Genomic DNA, 26709 nt, shown 5'->3' with positions numbered 1-26709 from the left:
TGCGGACAAACAGATCTGCCTGCCTGGGGATTTCACTGTCCCCTATGACTGCTGTGTTACCAAGTGACTCAAACCACAGGCAGAAGAAACCATCTCCAGCTTTCAAAGCCAATCACAGAACATTAGGTCTGATTAGCGAAGCTTTTCATGATCAAAAGGCAAATTTGTCTTAAAATTCAGTACAATAGGAGCACGGTTAACAACACTGCACCAAATACAGCTCTTTATTCGGTATCTCTCATGGATTGATTTGAACTGACTTTTTTCATATTCACTTTGCTATAATTCATTTTCCTTCAGCTTAGTCACTTTATTTATCAGGGGTCGCCCCAGCGGAATGAACCGCCAACCAATTAAGCATATGTTTTACGCAGTGGATGCCCTTTCAGCTACAACCCAGTACTGGGAAACAACCATACACTCTCACATTCACAAGGCACAATTTAGCTTATTCAATTCACCTTAAGCTTATGTCTTTGGACTGTGGGGGAATCCCCCCACACGAGGAGAACAACCAGTATAAGATATATATACAGTTGAAGTCAGAATTATTAGCCCCCCTGACTTATTAGCGCCCCTGTTTATTTTTTTCCCCAATTTCTGTTTAATGGAGGAAAGATTGTTTCAGCACAATTCTAAGCATAATAGTTTTAAAAAACCTATTTCTAATAACTGATTTATTTTGTCTTTGTCATGATGACAGTAAATAATATTTGACTAGATATTTTTCAAGACACTTCTGTACAGCTTAAAGTGACATTTAAAGGCTTAACTTGGTTAATAAATTGAACTAGGCAGGTTAGGGTTATTAGGCAAGTTATTGTATAAAGATGGTTTGTTCTGTAGACTATCGAAGAAGAAAAAATTAGCTTAAAGGGGCTAATAATATTGTCCCAAAATTGTTTTTTAAAAAATTAAAAACTGCTTTTATTCTGGTCGAAATAAAACAAATAAGACTTTCTCCAGAAGACAAAATATTATCAGACATACTGTGAACATTTCCTTGCTCTGTTAAACATCATTTGGGAAATATTAAAATAGAAAAAAAATCAAAAGGGGGCTAATAATTCTGACTTATATATATATATATATATATATATAATAAGGTCCGCCTATGGACAAATTACCGGTTTGTAAACATTCAGGATGTTTAGCATTTACAGCGAGGGAATGACATCTGATGCAGTACAGAGTTTGTTGTTGTATTAGAGAGAAGTTATACTGAATACATATTATATATATTATGTACATTATGCTTTCAGGGTATTATAACAGCTTGTCACCCAGTGATAAGCACAGTTATTCGGAAAAATTACCGTTAAAGTGAGCGGCGTTTGTCTGACAGGTCCGTCGGCGATAGCACCCTTCCTCTGGATATTGGATAAGTCGAAATGGCAAAGCATCCAACCGAAATATACAACTATTTCATAGAAACTCCAAAGGTTTTCACAAGAGAGACGTTAAAGGCCTACGGGTCTTTGGATGCCAACAATTGTATTCTATGTGGTCTTGTGCATCAAATCATGTTTCATGTTTACCAGATTCAAAACTATGTAGTGCTAAAAACCGAGGTTCTGCCGAGCCAAAGACAAGGAGAGAAGACGGAACTTTACAAGGCCTGGGTAATCATCAACAAGCAAAACTGCATTCTGGCAGTGAACTGCACATGTACGGCAGGGTATGTGAACGCACGTTTACATTTCATTCTAAGCATTCAGTGTCCGCAATTCGATGAACCATATTTCACTGTTTTTGCTGAAATCATTGCTTCAATCAAAACGAGTGATGTGTATGATTCAGCATAGCATGAACCTACCTGATAATGAGAACTGCAGAGTCCAGCATTTTTAATTAGGTCCTCACTCCATTCAGCTCTTCTGATGGCTGTTAGCCAAAGACGTCTGCGGTTGGCATTAAAAGCAGTGTGGTGTACGGTAAAGTTTAAGTTTTCTATTTTTGGACTTTAGAATTTGGCATCTTACCACAGAAACACGACATGTTTACTATTGCAAGCGGTATCCGCAGTTGAACCCGTGTGACATCATATGTGATGTAGTGGTAATTCCCCTATAAGTCCCAGATTGATCCTATCCTGATTATAAAGTCCAGTATACTAATTCTGTGAAATCTTGTTATAATTAATATAATATAAAAAAGGTAAAAACGACCATTTAATTTTACCATTATAATGACAATTAAAAGCGTTATATCCCTGCTAAAAAATCCAGCTTAAACCAGCCTAGGCTGGTTAGCTGGTTTTAGCTGGTCGACCAGGCTGGTTTTAGAGGGTTTTTGGCCACTTCCAGGCTGGTTTCCAGCCATTTCCAGCCTGGTCCTAGCTGGTCAGGCTGGAAAATGACCAGCTAAATCCAGCTAAAACCAGCTTGACCAGCCTGACCAGCTAGGACCAGGCTGGAAATGGCTGGAAACCAGCCTGGAAGTGGCCAAAACCCCTCTAAAACCAGCCTGGTTGACCAGCTAAAACCAGCCAACCAGCCTAGGCTGGTTTAAGCTGGAGTTTTCAGCAGGGTAGCCTTTTCTTATACTGATGTTTAATTAAAGGCATGGGTTATGAAATTGCGCAATGTAAAAACATCACAGCCTTGTGCTGCTAACGGGCTGTCAATGTGCTAATTAATTCAAGATAACCAACCTTTTTAAAATAAATAAATATAAAAGAAAAGTGTTACAAAAACAAATGTGAATTATGCTAACAATGATATTAGCAACACACAACAACATTATGCTAACAGTCATGCTAGTAATTAATAAAGTAATTGACTTTAGTCATCAAAAATATTACAAACATTAAAAAATAATTTAAAACAGCAATTTGAAGTCTAAAACATAAAAGCACAATATCACGCTTAACGTGTTCATGCTAGCATATTAATCTGTTGTAAAGTTGCTGGAATTTACCACAATCATTTTAAAAAGGATGTACAAATTGTTATATTCTCAAGAGTCATGCTAGCAAATATCATGCATACTAGCATGCTAGATATATATTAGCAACGTGCTAGCTAGCTAAATTTGTGTTAAAACATATCAGCGTATCAACATAAACAGCGTGAATACAACATGCTAAAACATACTTATGTTAATTAGTTAGCGTTGTAATCTTTTTCCCCGCACTTCAGTACTTATCAGGCCATTTCAAACATTCCACGGTTTTCTCAACGAAGCTTGGCCAAATTTACCACCTAGTTGAACTCGTTTATCAACTAAAACATTTACGATATACATCACATTTTTGCATATGGGATGAAGTTCAAAAGAATCTATATAATCTATGAGCTGCTGCGGAGCTCCAGCAGAGGGCAGTGTAGATGCACTTTGAAAGCAAGCATTGTGTAGAAGGGAACAGATGAAATGCGTTCATGGTTACTTATTTTTTAATTTGACTTTTATTCTTATATTTATTCCGTTGACTACAGTCACACTCCTACACACTCCCTACAGGTGCAGAGTATGTTTTAATGACGTCATGACTTCTCATGTTTACTCCTTGAAGCCAGAGGCAAACTCTTTGTGTGTGCAACTTGGCCGACAAGATTTCTTTTCTGATTGTGAAAATGTATTACCCACTGTGCATTTCTGCATTGTTAACCATCCCAGTTTAAAAATATATTTCATCCAAAAATTAAAATTAATTTACTTACCTTTTACTCGTTCCAAACTTACTTTCTTCTGTTGAACACAAAGGAAGACATTTTGAAGAAAGCCGAAAACATCTAACTATTGACTTCCATAGTATTTGTTTTACCTACTATGAACAGATTACAGGTTTAAAGCTTCCTTCAAACCATCTTCTGTGTAAATGAAAAGTTTGAAACCTCTTGAGGTAGGGTGAATAGTGAGAAATTCTTAGGTAAACTATCCCTTTAAAACGACCTCCGATTATGGATCTATGATCATGAGCTTTGGGTTATGACCGAAAGGATAAGATCTCGCATACAGGCAGCCGCAGGGTGGCAGGGCGCACCCTTATAGATAATAGCTCTGTCATCTGGGAGTAGAGCTGCTGCTCCTCCACATCAAGAGAAGTCAGCTGAGGTGGCTCAGGCATATGGATGCCTCCTGGACGCCTACCTAGGGAGGTGTTCCAGGCATATCCCACAGGGGGAGGCCTTGGGGAAAACCCAGGACACGCTGGAGGGACTATGTCTCTATGGCATCCGGAAATTATTCATAGTACTTCACTTTTTTCCATTTTTTTATGTTACAGCTATATCCCAAATGGATTAAATTCATTTATTTCCTCAAAATTCTACACACAACCCCCCATAACGACAATGTGACAAACGTTTCTTTAAATTGTTGCAAATTTATTAAAAATAAAAAAACATGAAAAATCAGGATTTGCTCAATACTTTGTTGATGCACCTGTGGCAGCGATTACAGCCTCAAGTCTTTTTGAATATGATGCCACAAGCTTGGCACACCTGTCTTTGGGAATTTTTGCCCGTTCCTCTTTGCTGTACCTCTCAAGCTCTATCAGGTTGGATGCGAAGCGACGGTGTACAGCTGTTTTCAGATCTCTCCAGAGATGTTCAATAGGATTTAGATCTGGCCTCTTGCTGGGCCACTCAAGGACATTCACTGAGTTGTTGTTGCTTCACTGTAGGGATGGTGTTAGCCTGGTGATGAGCAGTGCCTGGTTTTCTCCAAACGTAATGCCTGGCATTCACTCCAAAGAGTTCAGTTTTAGTGTCATCAGACCAGAGAATGCAGTTTCTTATGGTCTGAGAGTCCTTCAGATGGATTTTGACCAATTTTCAGGCAGGGAGTGGCTTCAGCCTGGCCACTCTACCATACAGGCCTGATTGGTGGATTGCTGCACAGATAGTTGTCCTTCTGTAAGGTTCTCCTCTTTCCACAGAATTATGCTGGAGCTCAGATAGAGTGACCATTAGGTTATTGATCACCTCGCTGACTAGGGCCCCTCTCCCCCGATCACTCAGCTTAGATGGTCGGCCAGCTCTAAGAAGAGTCCTGGTGGTTCTAAACATCTTCCACTTATGGATGATGGAGGCTGCTGTGTCCATTGGAACTTTCAGAGCAGCAGCAATTTATCTGTAACCTTCCCCATCCTTGTGCCTCGAGACAATCCTGTCTCTGAGGTCTACAGACAATTCCTTTGTCTTCATGCTTGGTTTGTGCTTTGACATGCAGTGTCAACCGAGGGACCTTATATAGACAGGTGTATGCCGTCTCAAATCACGTTCAATCAACTGAATCGACCACAGGTGAACTCTAATGAAGCTGCTGAAACATCAAGAATGATCAGTGGAAACAGAATGTACCCGAGCTTAATTTAGAGCTTTATGACAAAGGCTGTGAAAACTGATGTACATGTGATTTTTCAGATTTTCTTATTTTTTATAAATTTGCAACAATTTCAAAAAATATTTTTTTACATTGTCATTATTGGGTGTTGTGTGTAGAATTTTGTGTAAATAAATTAATTCATTTTCGAAAAAGGTTGTAACATAATAATGTGGAAAAATTGAAGCCCTATGAATACTTTCCAGATGCACTGTATGTATGCATGTATGTGTATATGTAACACACACACACACACACACACGCACACACACACGCACACACACGCACGCACACTTTCTATTAAACAAAATCTAAACTTGATAAACTTTTGCAAAACACAAATGCACATGTCCAGATTCATCATTTTTATTTCATTTCAGTAAAAATCATCCCAATATCTTATAATAAACTGTGATACAGCTCCATTTTTCACTGCTTTCAGGTTGCACTAAACGCTACAAAGCAGACAATACAGCAGGAGGATTCAGAGCTTGTTTTATTGTTCTAGTCAACATCAGAAGAGCATCAAGGACATGTGAACAGAACTGTCTGTATGTCTCTCATTCAGTACAGTAATCCTGCCACACAGTGTAAAGCAAGCCTCTTCTGCCATGATCATTACAGTGCGCAAGTGCAATCATGGAGAAATCATGGGGAATCTTGTTCAACAAGAAGATGAAGAAGGGGAAAAAAAGTTCATGTTCTCACCTTGCATTTAAAAATGACATCTCAGCCCCATATTGATGGTGTTTCTCCGCTAAGAACAGTATTACCAAAAAAAAAGGCCTAAAGACAAAACTATTAAAGCAAAGACTAGACTCTTCTTCACAGGAAAAGTGCGTGGTTTCTCTAAGACGCTTGTAAGACTTCAGCAGAAATTCACTATCCAAAGGCTTCCAGTTGTGATAAGTCATAAACATTAAACGTGGAAAGCTGTTGTTTAAAAAAAACAAACCAAAGAAAACAAGTCTTTACAACAGATTAGAAACTAAAGTGTGTACGCGTCCTCACTTGCATAAACACAGTCGCTTCTAGAGGGCGGAAATCATAGAAAGTACAAAACAACCTCTTAAAAAAAAAACCAAACAAACCCACAAAAGACAGTAAATAATACAAACGCACGCTATTATGCTGCGGTTTGTTCCTGGGCTGCGTTTTCATCTATTTCCATTGCGCTACCGTTCTGTTTCTTATCCTGCTCTTTCTCTTGGTCGGCTTCCTTCTAAAGAAACAAAAACACAAGGATTAGATCGGACATGAGGCAGGTAAATGATTTTCATATGGCGAGTTTGGGCTAGTAACTGTAGACACTTACTTTGGCGTCTCTCTCTGCAAACTTCTGGAACATGTTGGCATAGAGGCGTTTGTCCTTCTCGTGTTGCTCTCTCATGTGTTTCTGGCAGATCGAGATCTGGCTCTTTGCTGCTTTATTGGCTGGGTATAACTCAATGACACGCTGGAAGTCTACTTTCGCCATGTCGAACTCCTTCATGACAACCAGAGCCTCTCCTCGCCTAAATAAAGCCTTCTCGTTATTGGCGTCCAGCTCCAGTGCCTTCACACAAAGAGACGGTCAAATGAGAACAGAGGTTCGGGTGGCTGAAACTAAGGTCTTGTTGCAAAATTCTAATTGCCCTGCATATTCAAGAAACCATTACTCAATGTTATAATTAGCTACTATATACTGTTGAAACCAGAAGTTTATATACGCTGTATAAAAAGACACAAAACCATAAACAAGTCAGATGTTAATGTGACTAATTTCTTTTCTCTTTTAGGTAAATTAGGATTATCAAATTTGTTTCTGTTATGTTTAATAGCAGAATAATGAGAGAGATGTTTTTAGAGAAATTGTTATAACTTCTCTTGAAGTCAAGTTTACATACAATACGATTATTATGCCTCTGAAAAAGCTCAGATGATGGTGTCAAGACTTTGGAAGTTTCTGATTGGCTAATTGACAACATTTGATTTTAATGGAGGCGTGACTGTAGAATAGTATTTAAGGAAAACCTCAAACACACAGCTTCCTTGTGTGACAACATGGGAGAATCAACAAGCCAGAATCAACAACAAAGCCAGATTCCAATTTGCTGAATTACACTGGGAAAAAGACTAATTTTTGGAGACATGACCTGTGGCCTGATGGAACTAAGATTGAACTGTTTGGCCATGATGACCAGTGTTACATTAGGAGGACAAATGATATTGCATTATATGAATCACCAAGAATCACAGATTCAGCTAAAAATCTTCTACTGAAGATAAAAAAAAGTAATGTACATCTTCAAAGGCCTGAACGAGAGTAACATTTTAATTTCAACAAATTGTTCATTTTTATTTTAGGGTGATCTATCCGTTTATGTTTTCAAAATATTCAGAAAGATTCAAATCTAATATTAGAAATGCACCATAAAATGATCATATTTTAACTGCTGTAATATTCATGCGTCTTAAACAAGTGCTAGAAACACCTAAAGGCACAGAATTGGTATTGACAATACTTTGAGGTCTTATCTGGTAAAAGACTCAAAAATATGAAGAGCTCATGATGTGTGTTTGTCACCAAACTGACTTCAAGTAGGACATGTTCCCGGTTTAACATCTATGTTGATCTTGGAACAACATTCCAATCAGCCAATTAGCATTAAGTGATATGTTTAACGTTTTTGTTCAGTTTAGGTTTACGGTTAGGTTTATGCACTTCTACATGATTGTTATACAACTATTATTCCCCTTTGATTTCAAGAGTTCACACTAAATTGATAACTGATAATAAAGCATGTTTGGCATGCTGTCCCAGGAGAGAGCCCTGAGCCAAAGAGCTTAAAATCACCAAGAGGCAACTCTCTATAGAACGTTCCATTGCAACAGCAGCGCCCAGCAACAGCCACGTGATTCCGCCATTTTAAAGTGAAAGCGATCGGCCATCCATTGGATCTTATTGCTGTCTCGATGGCAAGCAGCTGCTTTGTTTATTTATTTAAAAAGCGCATTAAAGCTGAGATACAACCTGAAAGATGACAATACAACACTTACTATCACAATCATCAGCACTTTTAATAGTTTATTTTACATATGACTTATAATAATGCTGTCGTTCTGTAAGAATTTTCATTACAAAAAGGCTGTGCATGACACTAGCGGCATGTAGTGGCTGTTTCCCCAAATCGCACTAGAGTTTTGCCTCTTGGTGATTCTATGCTCTTTGCCTGTGCTCAGAATATTCTTTAGCCCAGGGCTCCCTGCCATTTGAAGGGCAAAAGGGGAGCTTAGGTAGATCTAGAGAACTCCCCAGCTTGTGAACGTGTTAGGAATAGCTAAGAGATACAGCTGGCTAAGAGTTTGTCTTATGATGCCACTTTGGATTAGTCAATTTGCTTATAATGGATGTCTTTGGATGTAGGGAGGAAACTCTGCAAAGAAACGCCGAATGGCCCGGTAAGGGCTTGAACCAGTGGCATTCTTGCTGTGACCACTGGGCCACCGTGCCACCCTATCAGGAGAAGAGGGAGTAGGGGTGGAAGGGGGGATTCTTTAAGACGAAGATGACTGAAGTGGAAAACTCTGTTATATATAGTGACTAAGTATTCATTTGATAAGCGCAATATGTGAAGCTGATGCAGGACTAGCCTTGATCAATCATAAGCACATGATCCTCTTGAAATTAGTTTATTAATAAACCACACTTTGGGGATTATTTACAGTTACGGTTGGGTTTAGGGGTAGGGAATAGGTCTGGATTACATTTTCAGGCAAAAATTATGTTCCAGGATCAACATAGATGTTAATCCAGGATTGCATCATACTTAACAAAATCATGACGTGTCAGTATTATATTGTAACAGAAGAATATGTGTTGTACTGTTTACCAAAACAGTAGTTGTTTGAACTCAAAAAGTTGCACCGTATATTAAGAAAACGTAAAAAAAAAACTAAGTAAAATTGCACCCAAACTGATCTCCTAGGAGAAATATGAGGTAATGATGTTAAAAATAATAAGTATTTAATTTTCTTGCACAAACAGATCATTTCACTTTTTGTAATACTTCAGTGCATCACCAGGAGCCATAAGTAGGGCCAGATAGAATCTGCAGACGTTTTTTGCTATTTCTGCAGAGAATTTAGTAAAATATCTGCAGATTTATGAGGAATTATTTTGGGAGTTTCTATCTTAACTAAAAACTTAATATATGAAATTTAAAAATAGCTTTTTAACTTTTATTTAATGTTTACAATGTAAATCAAATTAGATCCACTCATGCACCAATGGTAAACAAAGCAAGTGTCTCATATAATACATCTACTAAAGGACAGAATATATTACTTAACAAACTGTATTGTCAATAAATCAAAATGAACATTTTCATATTAGTCAGTATTATTACTGAAATTAATTTAAAAACCGAATAAAAATAAATGTACACACATTTAAACAAGTAAACAAATGGACTTGATGAGATAAAAATCTGCAAATTAAAAAAAAAAAAAAAACTCAAAGTGCTGGTAAATATTGACTTGCATTTTATGAATAACAGAGAACAATGGTTTGAGATATAAAAAAATCTTCCTCAACGTTGTACTCAAGAAAAAAACATCACCTACATTTCTGATGGTGTAAAGGTGAGTCTATTTTCATGTCTGAGTAAACTATCCCTATAAAGAGGTTTCTCATACCTTGTCACAGTTCTCGAGGGCGGGGTTTGCATCCTGTAGCTTCAGGTAGCACATGGCCAGGTTGAGGTAAGCAGCCAATCGCAGCGCTTTAGCTTTCTCCTCATCATCTGGCTGCATACTGCTCTCGTGCTCCAACCAGGAAACAATGCGTTTGTACTGTACAATCGCCTGCTTGTATTTTCCCTCCTGTAGACAAAATACAGACACTATTTACTAAAATAAATCATACGCATGCAATACCATCACATTTCACATTTATTTATTCCTTAAAATAGAATATTATTTGATTAAAATGGGACATGTATGTGTGTATGTGTGTGTGTGCATGGCATTTCTTCTACCTTAAAATACTGAGTTCCTTTCTCTTTGACGATGACACTCTGTTCCAGTTTCTCAATCGTGTTCATCTCCCAGGATTCTTTGGCCTGTTTAACAGGACATGGCAAATTAGCTTCACATCCATAAATCTTAAAGTGATAGTTTACTCTAATTTTTTCCCCCAATTATTTACTTTACTTTTACCAAACCTTTCTCTCTTCTGAATTGTATTTTTTGTTCCTACTATGAATGTCAATGGTTGCTTTATTCCAACATAATTCAGAAAATCTCTTTGTATGTTTTTAAATAATAAACATTAATAGAAATAATAATTCTAATAAAATAATAAATAATATTCCTTATATAAATGTTTGATATTGGCCACACAATTTAGGTTTAGAGTTTTGTCTGATCAGTTTCTATGTGTAGCACTTTAATAGACATTCATGTAATATTCAATAGGTTTATACTTTGAACTGCAATATTGGGACAGATGCGCACACCGCTGCTTGACGGCGCCACTAACTCGGTTAGTTCTCTTGTGTCTACAGAACATAATTTTTCCTGTAATTTAAGACTCTATATTCCATTTGATAAATAAACTACCAAATAAACTACTCGGTCAACAATTCGAACAGTAAAAATATGAAGTCCAGATGAACTGAGTAGCCTCATATAAAAATAATTATACATCGATAAAAATGTATCACTTTCACTTTCCTTCGGCTCAGTCCCCACTTTTTAATAGTTTTAATTAATTATAAAAACATTTTTGTAATTTTGTAATATCATCTAAACTTATGAAAGTTTCAGGTATTACATTTCAAGTGCTATAGGCTATAGCACTGACTAAATGAAGCCACAAGACCAAATGTGCACCCTGGCTTCATTTATAATGTAAATAGAGCGCACCTGGTCATTATGTGCAAATATGAGAGCTGAAGAAAAAAAAAAAAAATTATAATGATAATAAAAATTATAATGTTGTATTTACGGATTATATATATATATATATATCTTATTTACCATATTAGGTAGCCTACTGTTAGGTGTGCAATCTGACAATGACACAAATCATACAAATAAAAGCTTCTTATTTTGGTCTCTTGTCAAGACAGATCAGATCTAAAACAGTAGGGGTTAAGCCAAAGGAAGGTTGAATAACTCTTATTTTTATCCACGATCTTACTTTGTCTCAGATTTCACTCCTCGGAGCATCTGACATGTACCTCACTCAGGACATGCGTTAGAGCTTTCCCTACCATAATACACCTAAAACACGGATTGCTGTAAAACTCGTCAATGGCAGGGAAATGTTTTCTCTTGTTAACAGCAGGAAAAGAGTTATCCGAAAACAATTTTACACACACCATAATACCAGCCATACACGTAAAGCACAAATAATGTCCTTCAATTCACTCACGTCCACCGGCCGCCATCCTTGAATAAATCTTCATCATTGTAAGCTGTTTGCTCCAACTTTCTTTTACAGTTTGAAGCGCGTCAAGTGCAGAAAACGCCGAATTCATGCCACAGGATGTCTAATCGCATCTTTGCTTTGACTTCACATGTAAATCACCCGCGCTTCATCCGCATCTGCTTACTGCACAGGCTTCAAAACATTCCCCCCCTCCCTCATGTGATGTTAGGAGAGACGTCATTTTTCGAGAGACACTCAAATACATCACTGTGTATGCGACGTCTATAAGTCATTTAAAACAATTAATTGCATATATGGTTTGGAATTGGATGTTTTATGATATTATTTAAATTTGTTTGTGATTATTTTGCATTTAAATTAAGAATATTGCAGGATCGCAAACAGTTGCGTTTTTTTTGCATTGGATTCAACGATTGTGGAATCGCAAAAAACTAGGGGGTCTAGTAATAACTCTCCTGAAATCTCTTTTTCCCAATCGCCTACTGTACTACATCCAATCAGCTTGCAGTAAAAAAAACAAGCCGCACCCACAGTTTTCTCATTAAATATTTCGTTTCTGTAGGAACTGCATCACCAAAAAAAGCTGCAATCAAAAAAAATGGTTGCAGCTCATGCCGACCTGAAAACATTTTTCTAAAATTAAGCTAGAAAACAATATTGAACATTATTGTTATAATCAACTTCAAAGATCAAAAGACATCAGAAGACATTGTGGCACAATTAAATTTACACTGAAAAAACAACAACTCAAAAACACCTTACAATGTACATCTTGATAACATAAAATCCCACATGCTGCCTTTTTCTTGAATAACGCAGGTGTGAATTTTGCTGTGCACTGCTATTTATACACTGACCTTGTATAAGGCTTACTGACCTTTTCGAATGCTTTCATTTTGATTTTGTACTGCAGTGTAGCATTAGGTGGAATGTTGTATTTTTCGCTGCCAGCGGTTCCAAAACCGTACCTGATATGATACAGAAATGAGTAAAACCACCCACATCAACAGACACTGTATATGCAGGCGTGCAAGTTGCATGTTTACTTTGGTTTGATGGTGAAGAGTGCCTCCTCTCCCTGCTCCATAGCCTGCAGGGCTTTCTCCACACCCAGTGGCAGACCCAAATTCTCACCATCTCCCACTTCAAACTTCAGCTCGCGCTCGTCAAAAACACGATCCTCATGAGAGCCCTCCAACCAGACTAACACAAACAGAGAGAGAAAGTAAAATTAACTACTGCAAAGATTCCACAAGATTAAGGACACATTGGTAGACAACGTACTTAAAACACAGAAACATTTTTCTGCTGCATTTTGAAATGTCTCTACAGACGACAACGTAGTCAAAACAATCCCCAGTCACAACGATCCACTAAAATAACTAAAAGGCTGTTTTATGCATGCTAGGTCTATAATTCATGATGTTAAGAAACACTTCTTATGGTTCACTTATAATCCTCTGCTTGTTTTTATTTTTAAATTCTTGCACTTTAAACCACATTTTCAAAATGTTGTGCTTTCAGAGCCCCAAAACGCAGTTGTGCAAAGTCACTGCTAAACCAATTAAACAATTTACATTTATATTTGAAAATAGCATCATGTGAACACCAGCTCAATTATTGAGAGGGGTCTGGATGCAGACCTGGTGCAGAGCAATCTGTGCTGCATCCAATGCTTTTTAATATGCTCATCTAACCCCACCCCTAACCCTACCAGTCACAGTGATGTTACTCACTCCATTAAAGGGCCATGAAACCCCCTCGTTTCAGCAGGGTGTTTTCACACCTCTACTTTGGAAAAAGTCAGAAAAGTGGGCGTTTCCAGCTCTGTTTAGGGGGGAGTGTCGGAGGAACTAAAGTGGGATGGTGTGGGAGTGTCTATTTGGGCGCGCTGAGTTTGGGTGTGCATGTGTTATTCCGGTCACAAAATGCGGTGAAAATCCTACACGACGGAAAAAGTTTAGTTGCAGTGCTAACATGTTTACACTCAGTGCAATAGTTTGTTCGATACGAACAACTGAATAAACAAAGAGCACTGGTCGCTCACCAAATCTGTAGAGACAGGACAATCACCAGCAACTAGAGCCGCGTCTTTATTAAGAGGAGACAACAAGCGAATCCGGATCTCAGCGTTTGCAGATGAGAACAGCTCTCAGGTAAACAATGTTCCTCCTTAGACACGTAAGTTATTGTTGTCGAGCGTCGCGTACACTGTTAATCCACACGTGAGTCTGAACTCTCACAGAGAGAAAATGAAAACGAAACTTAACGGCAGCAAACTATAAAAGCAACACTTGACGCTTGTTTTGCCAACACAACATGGCGTCTCTGCCGTCTAAACACTGTGACTAATGAATATTAATGAAGTTGCACAATAGAGCGCGCTGATTGGTTTAAACCAAGCCTTACTCATGCATTAATGCAGCACTGTAAGATGTAATAAGACACACTCTGGCACAGACGCCCAGTCTGCACGCTGGAATACATGCTATTATCTCATGTTTGTGACGCAGCTTTAAAAATTTGTTTCAAACCGGAAGTACGAATTTGCTTGAAATAACGCAAACAACCAATTTACACTTTTTAGTGAAATATAGGTGTCCTAATAGTGTTTTTAGCAGTGTGGGACACGTATACGACTGTCAACAGCTCAATAAATGTGTTTTGGCGTTTCGTGACCCTTTAAGCGCATTGTGTCTGACATTGCATGGCTCAGTGATGCAATCTCAGCTTGCATCATAAAGGCTGCATCCAGATACTATTGCAATTATTTTGCTCCATTTTGATGAAAACAACCCAGAGACCTACATTCATTGTCAGAACACAAATGAAGATATTTTAGAAGAAATCTGAGAGCTCTCATCCTCTATAGGTCGCGAGATGACGATCAAAATGTCGAAAATGAAACAATAACATCATCAAAACAATCGTCAGTGCTTTAAACCTAATGATATGAAGCTACAACAATATGATTGTGTGCCAAAAAGCACCCCAGATTAATGAGTTTATTTAAAAACGCTGTCCAGTGCTTCGTATGCACAACACACTCATCTTCTTCTACTGTTTTCTTCCTTACCCCAAATGAACGCATGCTTTGCTTTCAATTAGAGGAAGTTGTGCGTGGGCATCCAGTGTGTAAATCAGTGCTTAGTGCTCATGAATAAAGTCATTATTTGTATATTTTTGTGCACACAAATGTATTCTCATAGCTTCATAACATTGTGATTGAATCACTGAAGACATATAGACTGTGTTCAAAATTTGCGTTCACCATCAGGACTTTGAATGTCTTGTGACTGTTGCTGTATACAGAGGATCAGAGAGCTTCTGGATGTCATCTAAAATATCTTAATTTGTGTGACATTTGTTGACAATGAACACAGCTTTCAGGCTAAGCAATTTAACACACAATTTTTTATTTTTGAATGAACTACCCATTTAAGGCTGGATTTATTTGTTCTGCAACACTGGCAACAAGTAGACAGCACTGGGGCTTTTTGGCCCACTGAACAAGTTGATTTGGCATCCGTTGGTGCAAGAATAAACACTTATTGGCTGTTAAATTTAGCACAGGAGTGCAACACAATTAAAGTAACCAACAAAGTCACAAGTTGGCTTACTGACAAATCTGAGAGATTATTGCTAGATAGATGAACTGCTTTGCATTTATTGATCGTTTTAGAAACAAGAAAACTACCTTCCACAGTTGCACCCTCATTAGGCTTTGTGTAACCCTCCCCCTTAGTGATGATCCTGCGGGTAATTCCACCATCTTCATCATCTGTGATGTCCTCCCCACGAAAGTCAAACAATTCCACCTGCAACAAACAAGTGGACACATTAATACAGAAACTGTGCTAGCAAAAATCCAAGGTTTTTACACTAATTCCAAAGCCAAATTTAAGCACTTTTCAGGAGCATTTTCAAACATAAAGTGCAAATGACATTTACATATACTTAATGATATTAAATCAGCTGCTAATCGTTATTGTACACTATAGTGTAGTATTCCAAGAAAAATGTTAAATGGTGTGTTCACCCCAAGCCCAATATTGAATTAGTGTCATTTACTTGTACACGTTTTACACTCTTTTACACTTTATTAGGTACACCTGTCCAACTGTCGTTAACGCAAATTTCTAATCAGCCAATCACATGGCAGCAACTCAATGCATTTAGGCATGAAGACATGGGCTGTTTCTCAATTCCAAGAACGCAGAGAATGGACTTGCGATCTTGTGGAGACCGGTCTTGACAGGTATCCTCGGAAGAACGAACTCGGGAGACCGCGAGGGCAGAAAACGCGTCCTTTGAGAAATGGGATGCTGCGTTCTTCCTGATGGTCACGTGACCTTCACTCGTTTTAAATGTAAATCATTTAAACATTACAGCACTCATACAACGATTTATTGTTTTCCCTTCTCTTCAAAATATATACTTTGCATAAAAACATTATAAATATACTCTGCACAATATAAATAAAACAAATTTTAATACGAATTTCAGCAAACAAACACCCTTAATGTGTTTATTCCTTTTTTAAGATATTCATGTTAATGTTTACTTTCACCGTTTCATTTAGGAAAACTCCTGAGGTAAATAAGTGATATCTCTGAACTTTAATAATAAATCTAAATTAAATGCTGCGCTTCCCACCTCCAGTCGCAATGACTTCTGGGACTTCCAGAGCGAGTTCGGTGCTCAAGTCTGCATCAGTGCGTCCTCGATATCAAGATCACATCCGGGAAGTTTCACGCGTCCTCCGTACTTGCGGCCTTGACGTTGCACGAGAACACGAGGACGCAAGACCGCTGAAGAACGCATATTGAGAAACAGCCATGGTCAAGACGATCTGCTGCAGTTCCAACAGCATCAGAATGGGGAACAAAGATTTTGACTTTGAACACGGCATGTTTGTTGGTGCCAGTTGGGCTGGTCTGAGTATTTCAGAAACTGCTGATCTACAGGGATTTTCATGCACAACCAGACAGGTAGCAGCAGCAGTTCGGGGGGTGCAAATGCATTGTTAATGCCAGAAGTCAGAGTAGAATGGCCAGACTGATCATGGATGTGTTGCCGACAAATCTGTAGCAACTACGTGATGCTATCATGTCAATATGAACCAAAATCTCTGAGGAATATTTCCAGTATCTTGTTGAATCTATGCCACGAATAATTAAGGCAGTTCTGAAAGCAAAAAGGGGTCCAATCCTGTACTAGTAAGTGTACCTAATAAAGTGGCCGGCAAGTGTAAGTTAAATGTCAAATTTAAAATTTCCAAAAGCGCAGACAAAAAAAAAAAAAAGAAAAGGAAAGAGACTTATTTTTATTTAAGTACTTCATCATTATTCCATATTACGTAAGAAATTGTTTCAATTACATTTTCAAGCACTTTATCCAAGACCTTAAAAACAGCAGATCCAAATTCAAGCATATTTTTTAAGGATTTCCCGCACCAGTACAAACATTGACAATCTCAGCAGTCTATTACATTACCTGGAACAGAAGAGTAGCATTAGGAGGGATTTTTGGGGGGCTGCCAGCAGCTCCGTATGCATACTCAGGTTTGCATGTCAATTGGCAGATCTCGCCAATCTTCATTGTAGCCACACCGATGTCCCATGCTTTGATCACCTGACCTGCGAGATGGAGCAAATAATTGTCTAAAATTGTTGACTTGGATGCGCAATGATGTTTTGCTTGCATTTACAAATGCATCTGTTCCTATGCCCTGCAGTTTTCTGCCCTTATCTCGAACACAGGCTTGGATTTGTATTCGCCTCAATCTAATCGACAAGTAAAAATATATATAATACCTGCTACATTTCTAGATATATCTTTTATTTTACTTTCAATTCTATCATCACAAATCAGGTATTTCATCTAAAGCAATTTTAAGTAACATAATATTAAGAAATGTCTAAGATGTTTTCATGTTTACAACAAGATAAGAGACATTGAGAATACACCCTTGTGGTTTATTATTTAAGCTTCTGCTATTCATGAAAAAGAAACAAGAAGCTAAATGAAACTACAGAGGTTGCCGAGTACATTAAACATCAAGATGAACAGGTTAATCTGATCACATTCTTACAAACTCATAGTTTCAGGGGAAATGTTGTTTACAGTTTTAAAGTGTGTCAGAAGCTTTACGGCTGTGACATTATAGTTGTGTGTTTAGGCGCACAACATAAAGACAGACAGGTTAGTTAGTCAAGATTATCATCAAGTACGTTTACATGGACACCAATAATCTTATTAATACGATTAAGACAATACTCTGATTAAGAGTCTACCATGTAAACAGCGATTTGATTCATTTAATCTAATTAAGGTCATAATCGATCCAAACAGAAATCGAATTTAGACGTGGAGTATGCTGATTTTAGTCGAACTGAACTTCAACTCTGAAAACTGGACTGACACAGTTTCAATCTACTACAACTTCTATGTTAAGCTGCTTTGACTCAGCCTACATTGTAAAAGCGCTACAGAAATAAAGATGGATTCAATTCATCTAATTCACCTAGACTCTGTTTAAGAGTCAGCGAGGGCGAACTACCATTTAGCGCACTTCACCCTTACTCACCTTTGCCCAGCTCAAAGGAGAACTTTTCCCCTCGATCACGGCTGGAGTCGAACTGTGAGCCATCAAGCAGTGTTCCGACATAGTGCACAAATACTTTATCACCAATCATAGGCAACTCGGTGCCAGTACCCTCCTTCTTGACCAACTGTGGAAGAGAGAAAGAGATTCATCTTCAATCTGTTGGGCACACTGCACTACACCTGTGACCTGTCAATCTTCAAAGACCGCAGGGCAGAAAGATGTTCACGCCTAATGCTTAGGTTAATGACTTTATACACAAATAACTCTTATATGTTTGTAATAATCGAATAGTTTAAGCATACACAGAGCCATATTCCACACAATAATCACACAATAAATAAAATTATTAAGTTATTTAGGTGAATTCTTCTTGAATGAGTTGCACCGAAAGCGTTTAATTATCCCAAACAAGTAATTCCTGTATTTGTATCTGATAACACCAACCTGAGGTTTCCAGAGATTACATGCTTTGATTGCTACTGATTTTAATCACATAAGTTACATGTGTCACTTGTATATTAAACAGAAGCGGCACAAAACTTTGTTTAATTAACATTGCAAACCAAAAGAATTGTAATACTAAAAATAAATAGGAAGATTCACCTAAAAATAAGATTTGTCACATTTGCTAACTTTAACGTTGTTTATAAAACTGAATGGTTGTGCTTTTGTTTACAAAACAATATATTTACCAGTCACCATTCGTTTTAGTAACGTTAGCATACAACAATGCATAATGAAAGTGAACGGTGACCCGCGGCTGTCAGACGCTAATGTCTCCTTTTGTGTTTACATTACAAGGTAAATCATATAGGTTTATGAACACATTGAGACGAAATGAATCAGATCAGAAATATTATAATTTCTGAAGCGAATTCTCTCTTTAGGCGCGGTAGAAAGATCTAGAAAACGCAGCACAATTAGCAACAGGCGTTGTTTATTAATACATACTGTTAAAATAGTCACATTTAAATGCACAACAACAGCTATAGCAGTAGTAAAAGTGCATTAATAGACAGACATATCGTCTGTAACATGCTTTTTAGTCAGTCACACCTCCCACATGGAGTCAATGCGGCTCAATGCCCTGCAGTATTTACCTTTAAAACCCCTCCATCTTTCTTCGGGGTAATGTCTTCACCCTCGATGGGGATGCTACAACCTTCATTCGCCACCTCCTCTGCAGTCATCGTCGCTTTAATATAGGTATCACCTTCAAAATACCACCAAAATACAGACTGAGTCTCCTCGCCGAGGTCTTTCCTTCAACAGCTAACGTGCAGAAATCACTGAAGACTCGACGTCTGCAGGGCTAAACGGCTTTAATTTCGGTATTAGGAGTGGATTTGCTAAGCTATCGCGCGATTGTGGCAGTCAGCGGCCGATAAATGTGGTTTTTGGGAACGCGCAGGGACTCCGCGAGGCGTTTATATAACGATCGGGCCGCCGCTGGAAACTGAATCGACTCAGCGAACTTTCCAGAGCTGCGCGAGAGCGAGGAGACGGCAAAGTCTAGAACTGACTGCAGCGTGAGGGACCGTCGCAAAATTCTAAACCCAGTCATTAGCGGAGAAAGGGATATGCGAGTTTGTGATACAATCAGATTGTAGAGAAATCCAAATGTCGTAATCAACACTCCTATTACAATATGACTATTCTATTTTCCACATTTTCATTTGAATTGTAAAAACTGATACCGTTTTAGCAGTGTATATTTAATAAAAAGGAAAATATCTGTTAGCATTTACATAAAGCTTTATATATATATATATATATATATATATATATATATATATATATATATATATATATATATATATATATATATATATATATATATATATATATATATATATTACCTTCTAACTGTAAAATCTCCCATACTGACATCATATATATGGGGCGTCTGCATATTTAATAACTGAATAACTGACAGTGCACGTTCATTGAAAAGTAAGAATGATTAATAAATCCATATGAAACAGTCCCTTAAAAGTGACACACTCAGGCGCACTTTGCACTCACACTACAAGTGTAACTGCCTAAGCTGTCATGTTATTGTTGATGTTGCTCGGATTACTTGAAAAGTCCCCATTAGATCATAACCTGCTTTGGATAAACACTTCAGCTATATTATTTAATTTAAGTGTATGAAAGCACATATTTTAGTCTATATAATTTTATTAGTTTTCCCAGAGATGGGTTGTGGCTGGAAGGGCATCCGATGTGTAAAAACTTGCTGGATAAGTTGGCGGTTCATTCTGCGGTGGCGACCCCGGATTAATAAAGGGACTAAGCCAACAAGAAAATGAATGAATGAATAATTCTATTCGCTTGTTAAGTGGTGACGTGTTGGTGCCGTATGTAATACTTTTTCCGGGTCCACTCATTTGAATTGACAAAATATTTGTTTATGATCACTTTTTATTCTTATTATACATTAAAGTGAATTTTATATAAAGTTATGGTGTACACAACAGTCTCTGGGCTTGCTGCATCCCAAATTCCAAAATTTTAACAATTTATAAAAAAAAAAACGAATCACTTTCTGCCCATCGGATATTAGGCATGGATCTATATATTGCGATCATGATTTTCGCAAGTATTACAGCGCTTTGAAAATGTTTATCATTACCCTTTCATGAGTCTCCTCATACAGTTTGATAAAGTGATTTGACCTGGAAGCCGCTTCGCATGACGACATCACACTTAACAAGCGGAGACAGGGAGATGATAGATAGATAGATAGATAGATAGATAGATAGATAGATAGATAGATAGATAGATAGATAATACTAGCCTGCATTATAATACATAGTTTGTAAGTTATAATAATAAAGTTTACACTGAATCTTATAATCTATGTTGTTAATGTTGCTATATGCAAATATTTAAACATCAAGGAAATTGCATGCACATAAAAACCACTAATACAAAAACTGAAAACATTTCAGTGGCATACAGTTCACTAGAAGCGCTTGACCCAGGTTACTGACAAATAAAAGTTTTTCCACATACGTCTACATTTACCCAATTAAAATACATTAAAACCGAAGAAAATACAACAAAAGTATTACTGATAAACAAAACATCACAGTTGTATTAAAAATTATTGAAAAATAAACATGAATCATTAAAAAAAAAAAAATCATCCGTTTTCGTTTTTCACAAAAGAGTGAACTTTAATGATGGTTCCTATCCTCTAAGAAGTTTTCCCTCGTGTTCATTGGCTGAGGCAGAAGACTGGCGCGTTTGTTCGAGGAAGTTTACACTGTCAGAACGTGTTTTGGTTTGTTGTGTAGTTACCTGTTAATTCTGTTTGCTATTTGCGATTTCATTGGGATTATACGGTAGATTTTTATCATAACTGAAGTCATATTTTGATGATACCATGAGGAGTTTATTGTCGGCGTAAAAAGCGCTCATATGCAGTGTTGATTTTCGTGTTATTCGGCCTTTAACGTTATTTAGGAATCTAATCTAATGCCACATATATAAAATGGAGAGCAAAAGTGGCCGGTTTCCTTTCCCTTTCCAGCCGTATCCCATCCAGGAGAGCTTTATGGAGGCGCTTTACACCGCCCTGGATCAGCGTAAAGTCGGTATATTCGAGAGTCCCACAGGCACGGTGAGTCTCCACATGAGGTTATGGTTTCAGTTTACCCTCAGCTAAGGCACTGCAGGTAAACAGGGTTACAAATTGAATAATAGTTATCACTATACTTAGATTGTTGAACATTATTTGTATTACACGTTTTCGACTCGTCAGTATCTTCATATTTCATTAAATGTGCTCTAATGTGCAAACATTTTTAGCACAAACATCTGAATATTCGATTAAGTCGGGTTTAAAGTTCATGTTTTTTTATTTCAGTCAATTTTGGGAAAGATACAAAAGGAATCTTGTTAACACAATGAGTATATAATCAAATTTAGCAAATTATATAGGCATACAGAATAAAACTGTACAATGTGTTGTGACTATGTAAGTGCTGATGAAGTGGAGATATATGCTCAGCAGGGGCGATTTTAGGATATTCATTTTTGCATCATATGCTTTTTTCCTGACCTTGAAAATATAATCGGCTGAATCGTCGAAAAAGCCGAATTAAGATCAAGATTTAAAGTGGACTGAGGCGATAATTTAGTGTACAGTTCATGAGCTAATCGCAAAAAAATGTTGGGGTGCAGAGTAGCTACAGCCCCCCTAAAATAGGCTTAGTGGCTCCCATGATGCTCAATGCATTAGAAAAAAACACACATTTTGATAAAACTGTATTTAAATAAAAATGTATAGACATAACTAAAAAACATAAAATGCAACAAAGGAAACACCTAAAAGTGTATTTTGGATGTTTTTTTTTTTTACATCTAAATCTGGTCATTGGATGAAAAAACAGTGTTTCACCTGCAGTGTCTCTCCTAAGATGGCAGTGGATGTTTGATCTATATTGTGTTTGATTCTGCAGGGAAAGTCTCTGAGCCTCATCTGTGGAGCTTTGACGTGGCTGAGAGACTATGAGGAGCAGAGGAAACAGGAGGCTGCTAGACTTCTGGAAGGACAGAAGGACAGTGATGTTGTGAAGGAGAAGAACAGCAATAGCGGACCACCAGAGCCAGACTGGGTGTCTGAGTTTGTGCAGAAGAAAGCAGAGAGGGACATGGTGAACAAGTTAAAGGTATCAGAACTATCAAACCAAGCTCACAAGCAGTCAAAGTACTGCTATCCACTTGTTATGTCTTGACGTATGGAATACTGTTTCTGGGTCCAAGCCGCTATTCATTTAAATTGAGAACATTTTTGTTTATGACCACTTGTAGTCATATCACACATCAAAGTGAATTTATTGTAAAATTATGGTGAACACAACCAATATTTTAGCAATTTATTAAAATTTGATATTAGATATTATATTAGGCATGAATATATATATATATATATATATATATATATATATATATATACATACAGGGCTTGACATTAACTTTTTTTGATCACCAGCCACTGTGGCTAGTAGATTAGTAGATTTCCAACTTTACTAGCCACTCACCATTTTTACTAGCCACACTTTTCTTGTCGGGAAAATATATTTTGCTTAAATTTGACTTTGACATGCTAAACTACTTGATTTAGATATTGTGTTATGTCCACATGCCTTCTCATGCATTTAACTTCTTGTGTGTATTGCATATTAGCTTGCTCAGTGTGCATTAGCAAATGGGTTGTCACAATGCAATCAGTTTTTATTTGTGGACATTTGATATGTTTTTTCTTTCATAGCTAACACATTGTGTTGTGCATGAAAATAAAGGTTAATGTTGAATATAATGCAAGAAGAAATCTGATAATGACAAATGTCTGATTTTACCAGTGAAAACAAATGGTCTAATAATGCTGTCAGTGACAAATGACAAGCTCATGTCCCAAACATAGTAAATTAATTTTATAATTATGAATAGTTATTCTGATGTCATCATTTTACTGTGAATTAACAAACAGGACATATTAAAAGTCTGTTCAAGTCCACCATAATGACTGTACAAAATTGAGCATTTTAAGCAACAGTAGAGCTACACATAGGCCTAATATTATTAGTGTTGTTTTACCATATCGTCACTTTACAATTAACACTTTACATCAGGGGTCTCAAACTCGCGGCCCGCGGGCCATTTGCGGCCCGCAGTGCAATATTTTGTGGCCCGCGCCGACCGCTGTATACTGACAGAATCAGCGGAGCGGGGAGAGAGACAGCGGTCACTGGCATTTCCCGCCCGCCGTGTAAACAAAGGGGCGGGAATGCCTGTGACGTCACCACGCACCCGCCCCTTTGTTAGACGCTGTGACGGGAGGGAAGTGTTTAGGAGGGAACTCACGCCGGCCAGAACCAAGGTAAGCTGTTCCCGCCCCTGCCTGCCACTTATTAGCTACCTATCTGCAGCCTGCCACCTACCTAGCTACAGTCTGCATCTTACATATATTATAGGTAGATACAGACTGGTACAGACTGATGTGACTGGAGTGGGATGGGGGTGTTTTATTTATACATATATACGCCTTTTTTAGGTGAGGGAATGGAAGTTTTGAGTGAGTCTAGACAGTTCTAGACTTAATGATGATCATTTTCAAGCCATACTGAGGGTCTCAACTGCTTCCGCTCTAAAGCCAAATGTGGTTCAGATTTGTGAGAAGAAGCGCTGTCAAGTCTCTGGCAGCAAGAAGTAGGCAAAAGATGCCATGTTCAGAAGAACTTTCTATTAATGTTCTATTAATGTTCAGGACACTTCATGTTCAGAAGAAATAATTAAAACTGTTAATAATGACATTTGAGGACTTTTTTTTGTGAAATGCCTTATGCGGCCCAGCCTCACCCAGACTTTGCCTCCTGCGGCCCCCAGGTAAATTGAGTTTGAGACCCCTGCTTTACATTTTTGTCAAAATTGAGTTATTGACATATTCTTATAAAATGACAACTTTTTGTTTACATTTCAAAACTTTCTTTTAAAAAACAAATGTTGCACACATACTGTTTATTATATGGATTGCTGAAACTTTAAAGCTCAATATCTTAAAATCATTCAGAACGCAGGTAGAACCTTCCAAGGTGCCGAAATGTTTGAGAATTAACAATAACAATAGCGTACTCATATTAACCTTTATTTTACATCTAAAGAATCGTGAGAAAGAATCGTGATCTTGATTTTAAGCAAAAAAATAAATAAATCGATTCACATTTTAGCCAGAATCGTGCAGCCCTAACATTACGTCTTCAGCATTTATTAATCATAGCTTAACATTTACTTATGTGTTTTTAATATCCACATTTATGCTTGAATGGCATGACATGATGGCATTCATGTCTGATTCAATGAAAAACTTTAAATATAAAAAATCATTAAAAAACATTGCAGTAAACAAGCCTAGTTTCATACTACATCACACAAATAAAATAATAATAAAAGAAAATCCAACATAATGTTAAAATCAAATTCATTCATACATTCATTCATTCAGTTTCTTGTCGGCTTAGTCCTTTTATTAATCTCTGTTCGCCACAGCGGAATGAACCGCCAACTTATCCAGCACATTTTTACGCTGCGGATGCCCTTCCTGCTGCTATTTACATTTTAAAGAAAGGAGCTATTGCAAGATTATGATCGGGTATGAAAAAACAGCAACATTTTTGTCCATTTCATTCAGGATGAAGAATTGAAGCGGAAGAAACGAGAGGAGAGACTGGAAATGATCCGACACAATGCTCAGCTCAGATATGCCATGAAGAGAAAAGTAAGTCCAGTTCAACAATTTCAGGTTTTTTCTCCTGCATTCTGAGTGTGCATTTCACACTTTGACCTTTTGCTCTATAAGAAAAAGTAATTATGAGAATAAAGCTCTGCAAGAAAAGTCATATATGATCCTGTTTTTGTTCTGTGGTGGTAATAAGTATTCGTTAAAGTTATGTTGGGTTCACGAGTGAGGGAAGGATGGAACTTGAGATTGACAGGCGGATTGGTGCAGCAGTAATGCGGTAGCCGTATCGGTCCGTTGTGGTAAACAAAGAGCTGAGCCAAAAGGCAAAGCTCTTGATTTGCCGGTCAGTCTACATTCCTGCTCTCACCTATGGTCATGAGCTTTGAGTCATAACCAAAAGGACAAGATCTCGGATACAAGCAGCCAAAATGAGTTTCCTTCACAGGGCGCATCCTTATATTTGGGTGATGAGCTCTCAGCTCTGTTACCCGGGAGGAGCTCGGAGCCGCTGCTCCTCCACATCGAGAGAAGTCAGCTGAGGTGGCTCTGGCATCTGTTTCGGATGCCTCCTGGGCACCTACCTAGGAAGGTGTTCCAGGCATGTCCAATTGGGAGGAGGCTTTGGGTAAGACCCAGAACAAGCTGGAGGGACAATGTCTCTCGGCTAGCCTAGGAACGCCTCAGGATCCCCCCGGAGGAGCTAAAGTGTCTGGGGAGAAGACTGGGGTTCTCTTCCCCCATGACCCAGCCCCGGAAAAATGGATGAAAATGAATGAATGAAGTTATGTTTTGTATTGTTAATAGGCTGATGAAGATGACGAGGCGGTGAAATTACTGCAGCTCAGCAGAGAGGGGGCGGAGCCAGAGACTCACAGCCCAGAGGAGGAGGGGCTTATTGTAGCAGAATATGAGAGTGATGATGAAGCCACGCCCAAGAGCAGGTATTCCTCTTGTGTTAATGAATGACTGAATGAGTGTCTTTTTCCAGTCTTCAGTTCTCATTCAGTTTCCTCTGCAGACTCTGTGATGATGATAATGATGATGACGATGATCTGGAGGAGGAGCATGTCACTAAGGTGCATGTTT

General features: G+C 37.9%; 2 protein-coding genes across 3 annotated transcripts in view; one reads left to right on the top strand and one right to left on the bottom strand.

The window, feature by feature from the left end:
- Window positions 1-5806: 5806 nt before the first annotated feature.
- Window positions 5807-19860, bottom strand: fkbp4 (FKBP prolyl isomerase 4). 2 transcript variants are annotated; one of them, XM_005173616.6, is made up of 10 exons: window positions 19475-19860; window positions 18354-18498; window positions 17261-17403; window positions 15462-15582; window positions 12811-12967; window positions 12642-12732; window positions 10347-10430; window positions 10006-10191; window positions 6644-6883; window positions 5807-6550 (listed from the first exon to the last, which is right to left on the bottom strand). In XM_005173616.6, the coding sequence occupies exons 1-10, from the start codon at window positions 19562-19564 to the stop codon at window positions 6455-6457; spliced, it is 1353 nt and encodes a 450-aa protein (XP_005173673.1). In that variant the 5' UTR covers window positions 19565-19860; the 3' UTR covers window positions 5807-6454.
- A 1854-nt stretch (window positions 19861-21714) lies between these two features.
- ddx11 (DEAD/H (Asp-Glu-Ala-Asp/His) box helicase 11) overlaps window positions 21715-26709 on the top strand; it is a 32036-nt gene continuing 27041 nt past the window's right edge. The window contains 5 exon segments of the mRNA NM_001007319.1: window positions 21715-22002; window positions 22844-23053; window positions 25573-25659; window positions 26428-26564; window positions 26642-26699. Coding sequence (NP_001007320.1) covers window positions 21874-22002; window positions 22844-23053; window positions 25573-25659; window positions 26428-26564; window positions 26642-26699 — 621 coding nt within the window. The 5' untranslated portion in view covers window positions 21715-21873.

The sequence above is a fragment of the Danio rerio genome, chromosome 18 (genome assembly GCF_049306965.1).
Source record: "Danio rerio strain Tuebingen ecotype United States chromosome 18, GRCz12tu, whole genome shotgun sequence".
NCBI lineage: Eukaryota > Metazoa > Chordata > Actinopteri > Cypriniformes > Danionidae > Danio > Danio rerio.
Note: the sequence above shows the minus strand (reverse complement) of the source record. Positions and strands in the feature narration are given on the sequence as shown.

Coding starts and splice junctions, on each gene's coding strand:
- fkbp4 (XM_005173616.6), bottom strand. CDS start 19,564: ATGACTGCAGAGGAGGTGGCGAATGAAGGTTGTAGCATCCCCATCGAG. Junction 12,968..15,461: donor TGAGGGTGCAACTGTGGAAG/GTAGTTTTCTTG, acceptor TGTTTGTGTTAG/TCTGGTTGGAGGGCTCTCAT. Junction 12,733..12,810: donor CTCTTCACCATCAAACCAAA/GTAAACATGCAA, acceptor GTATCATATCAG/GTACGGTTTTGGAACCGCTG.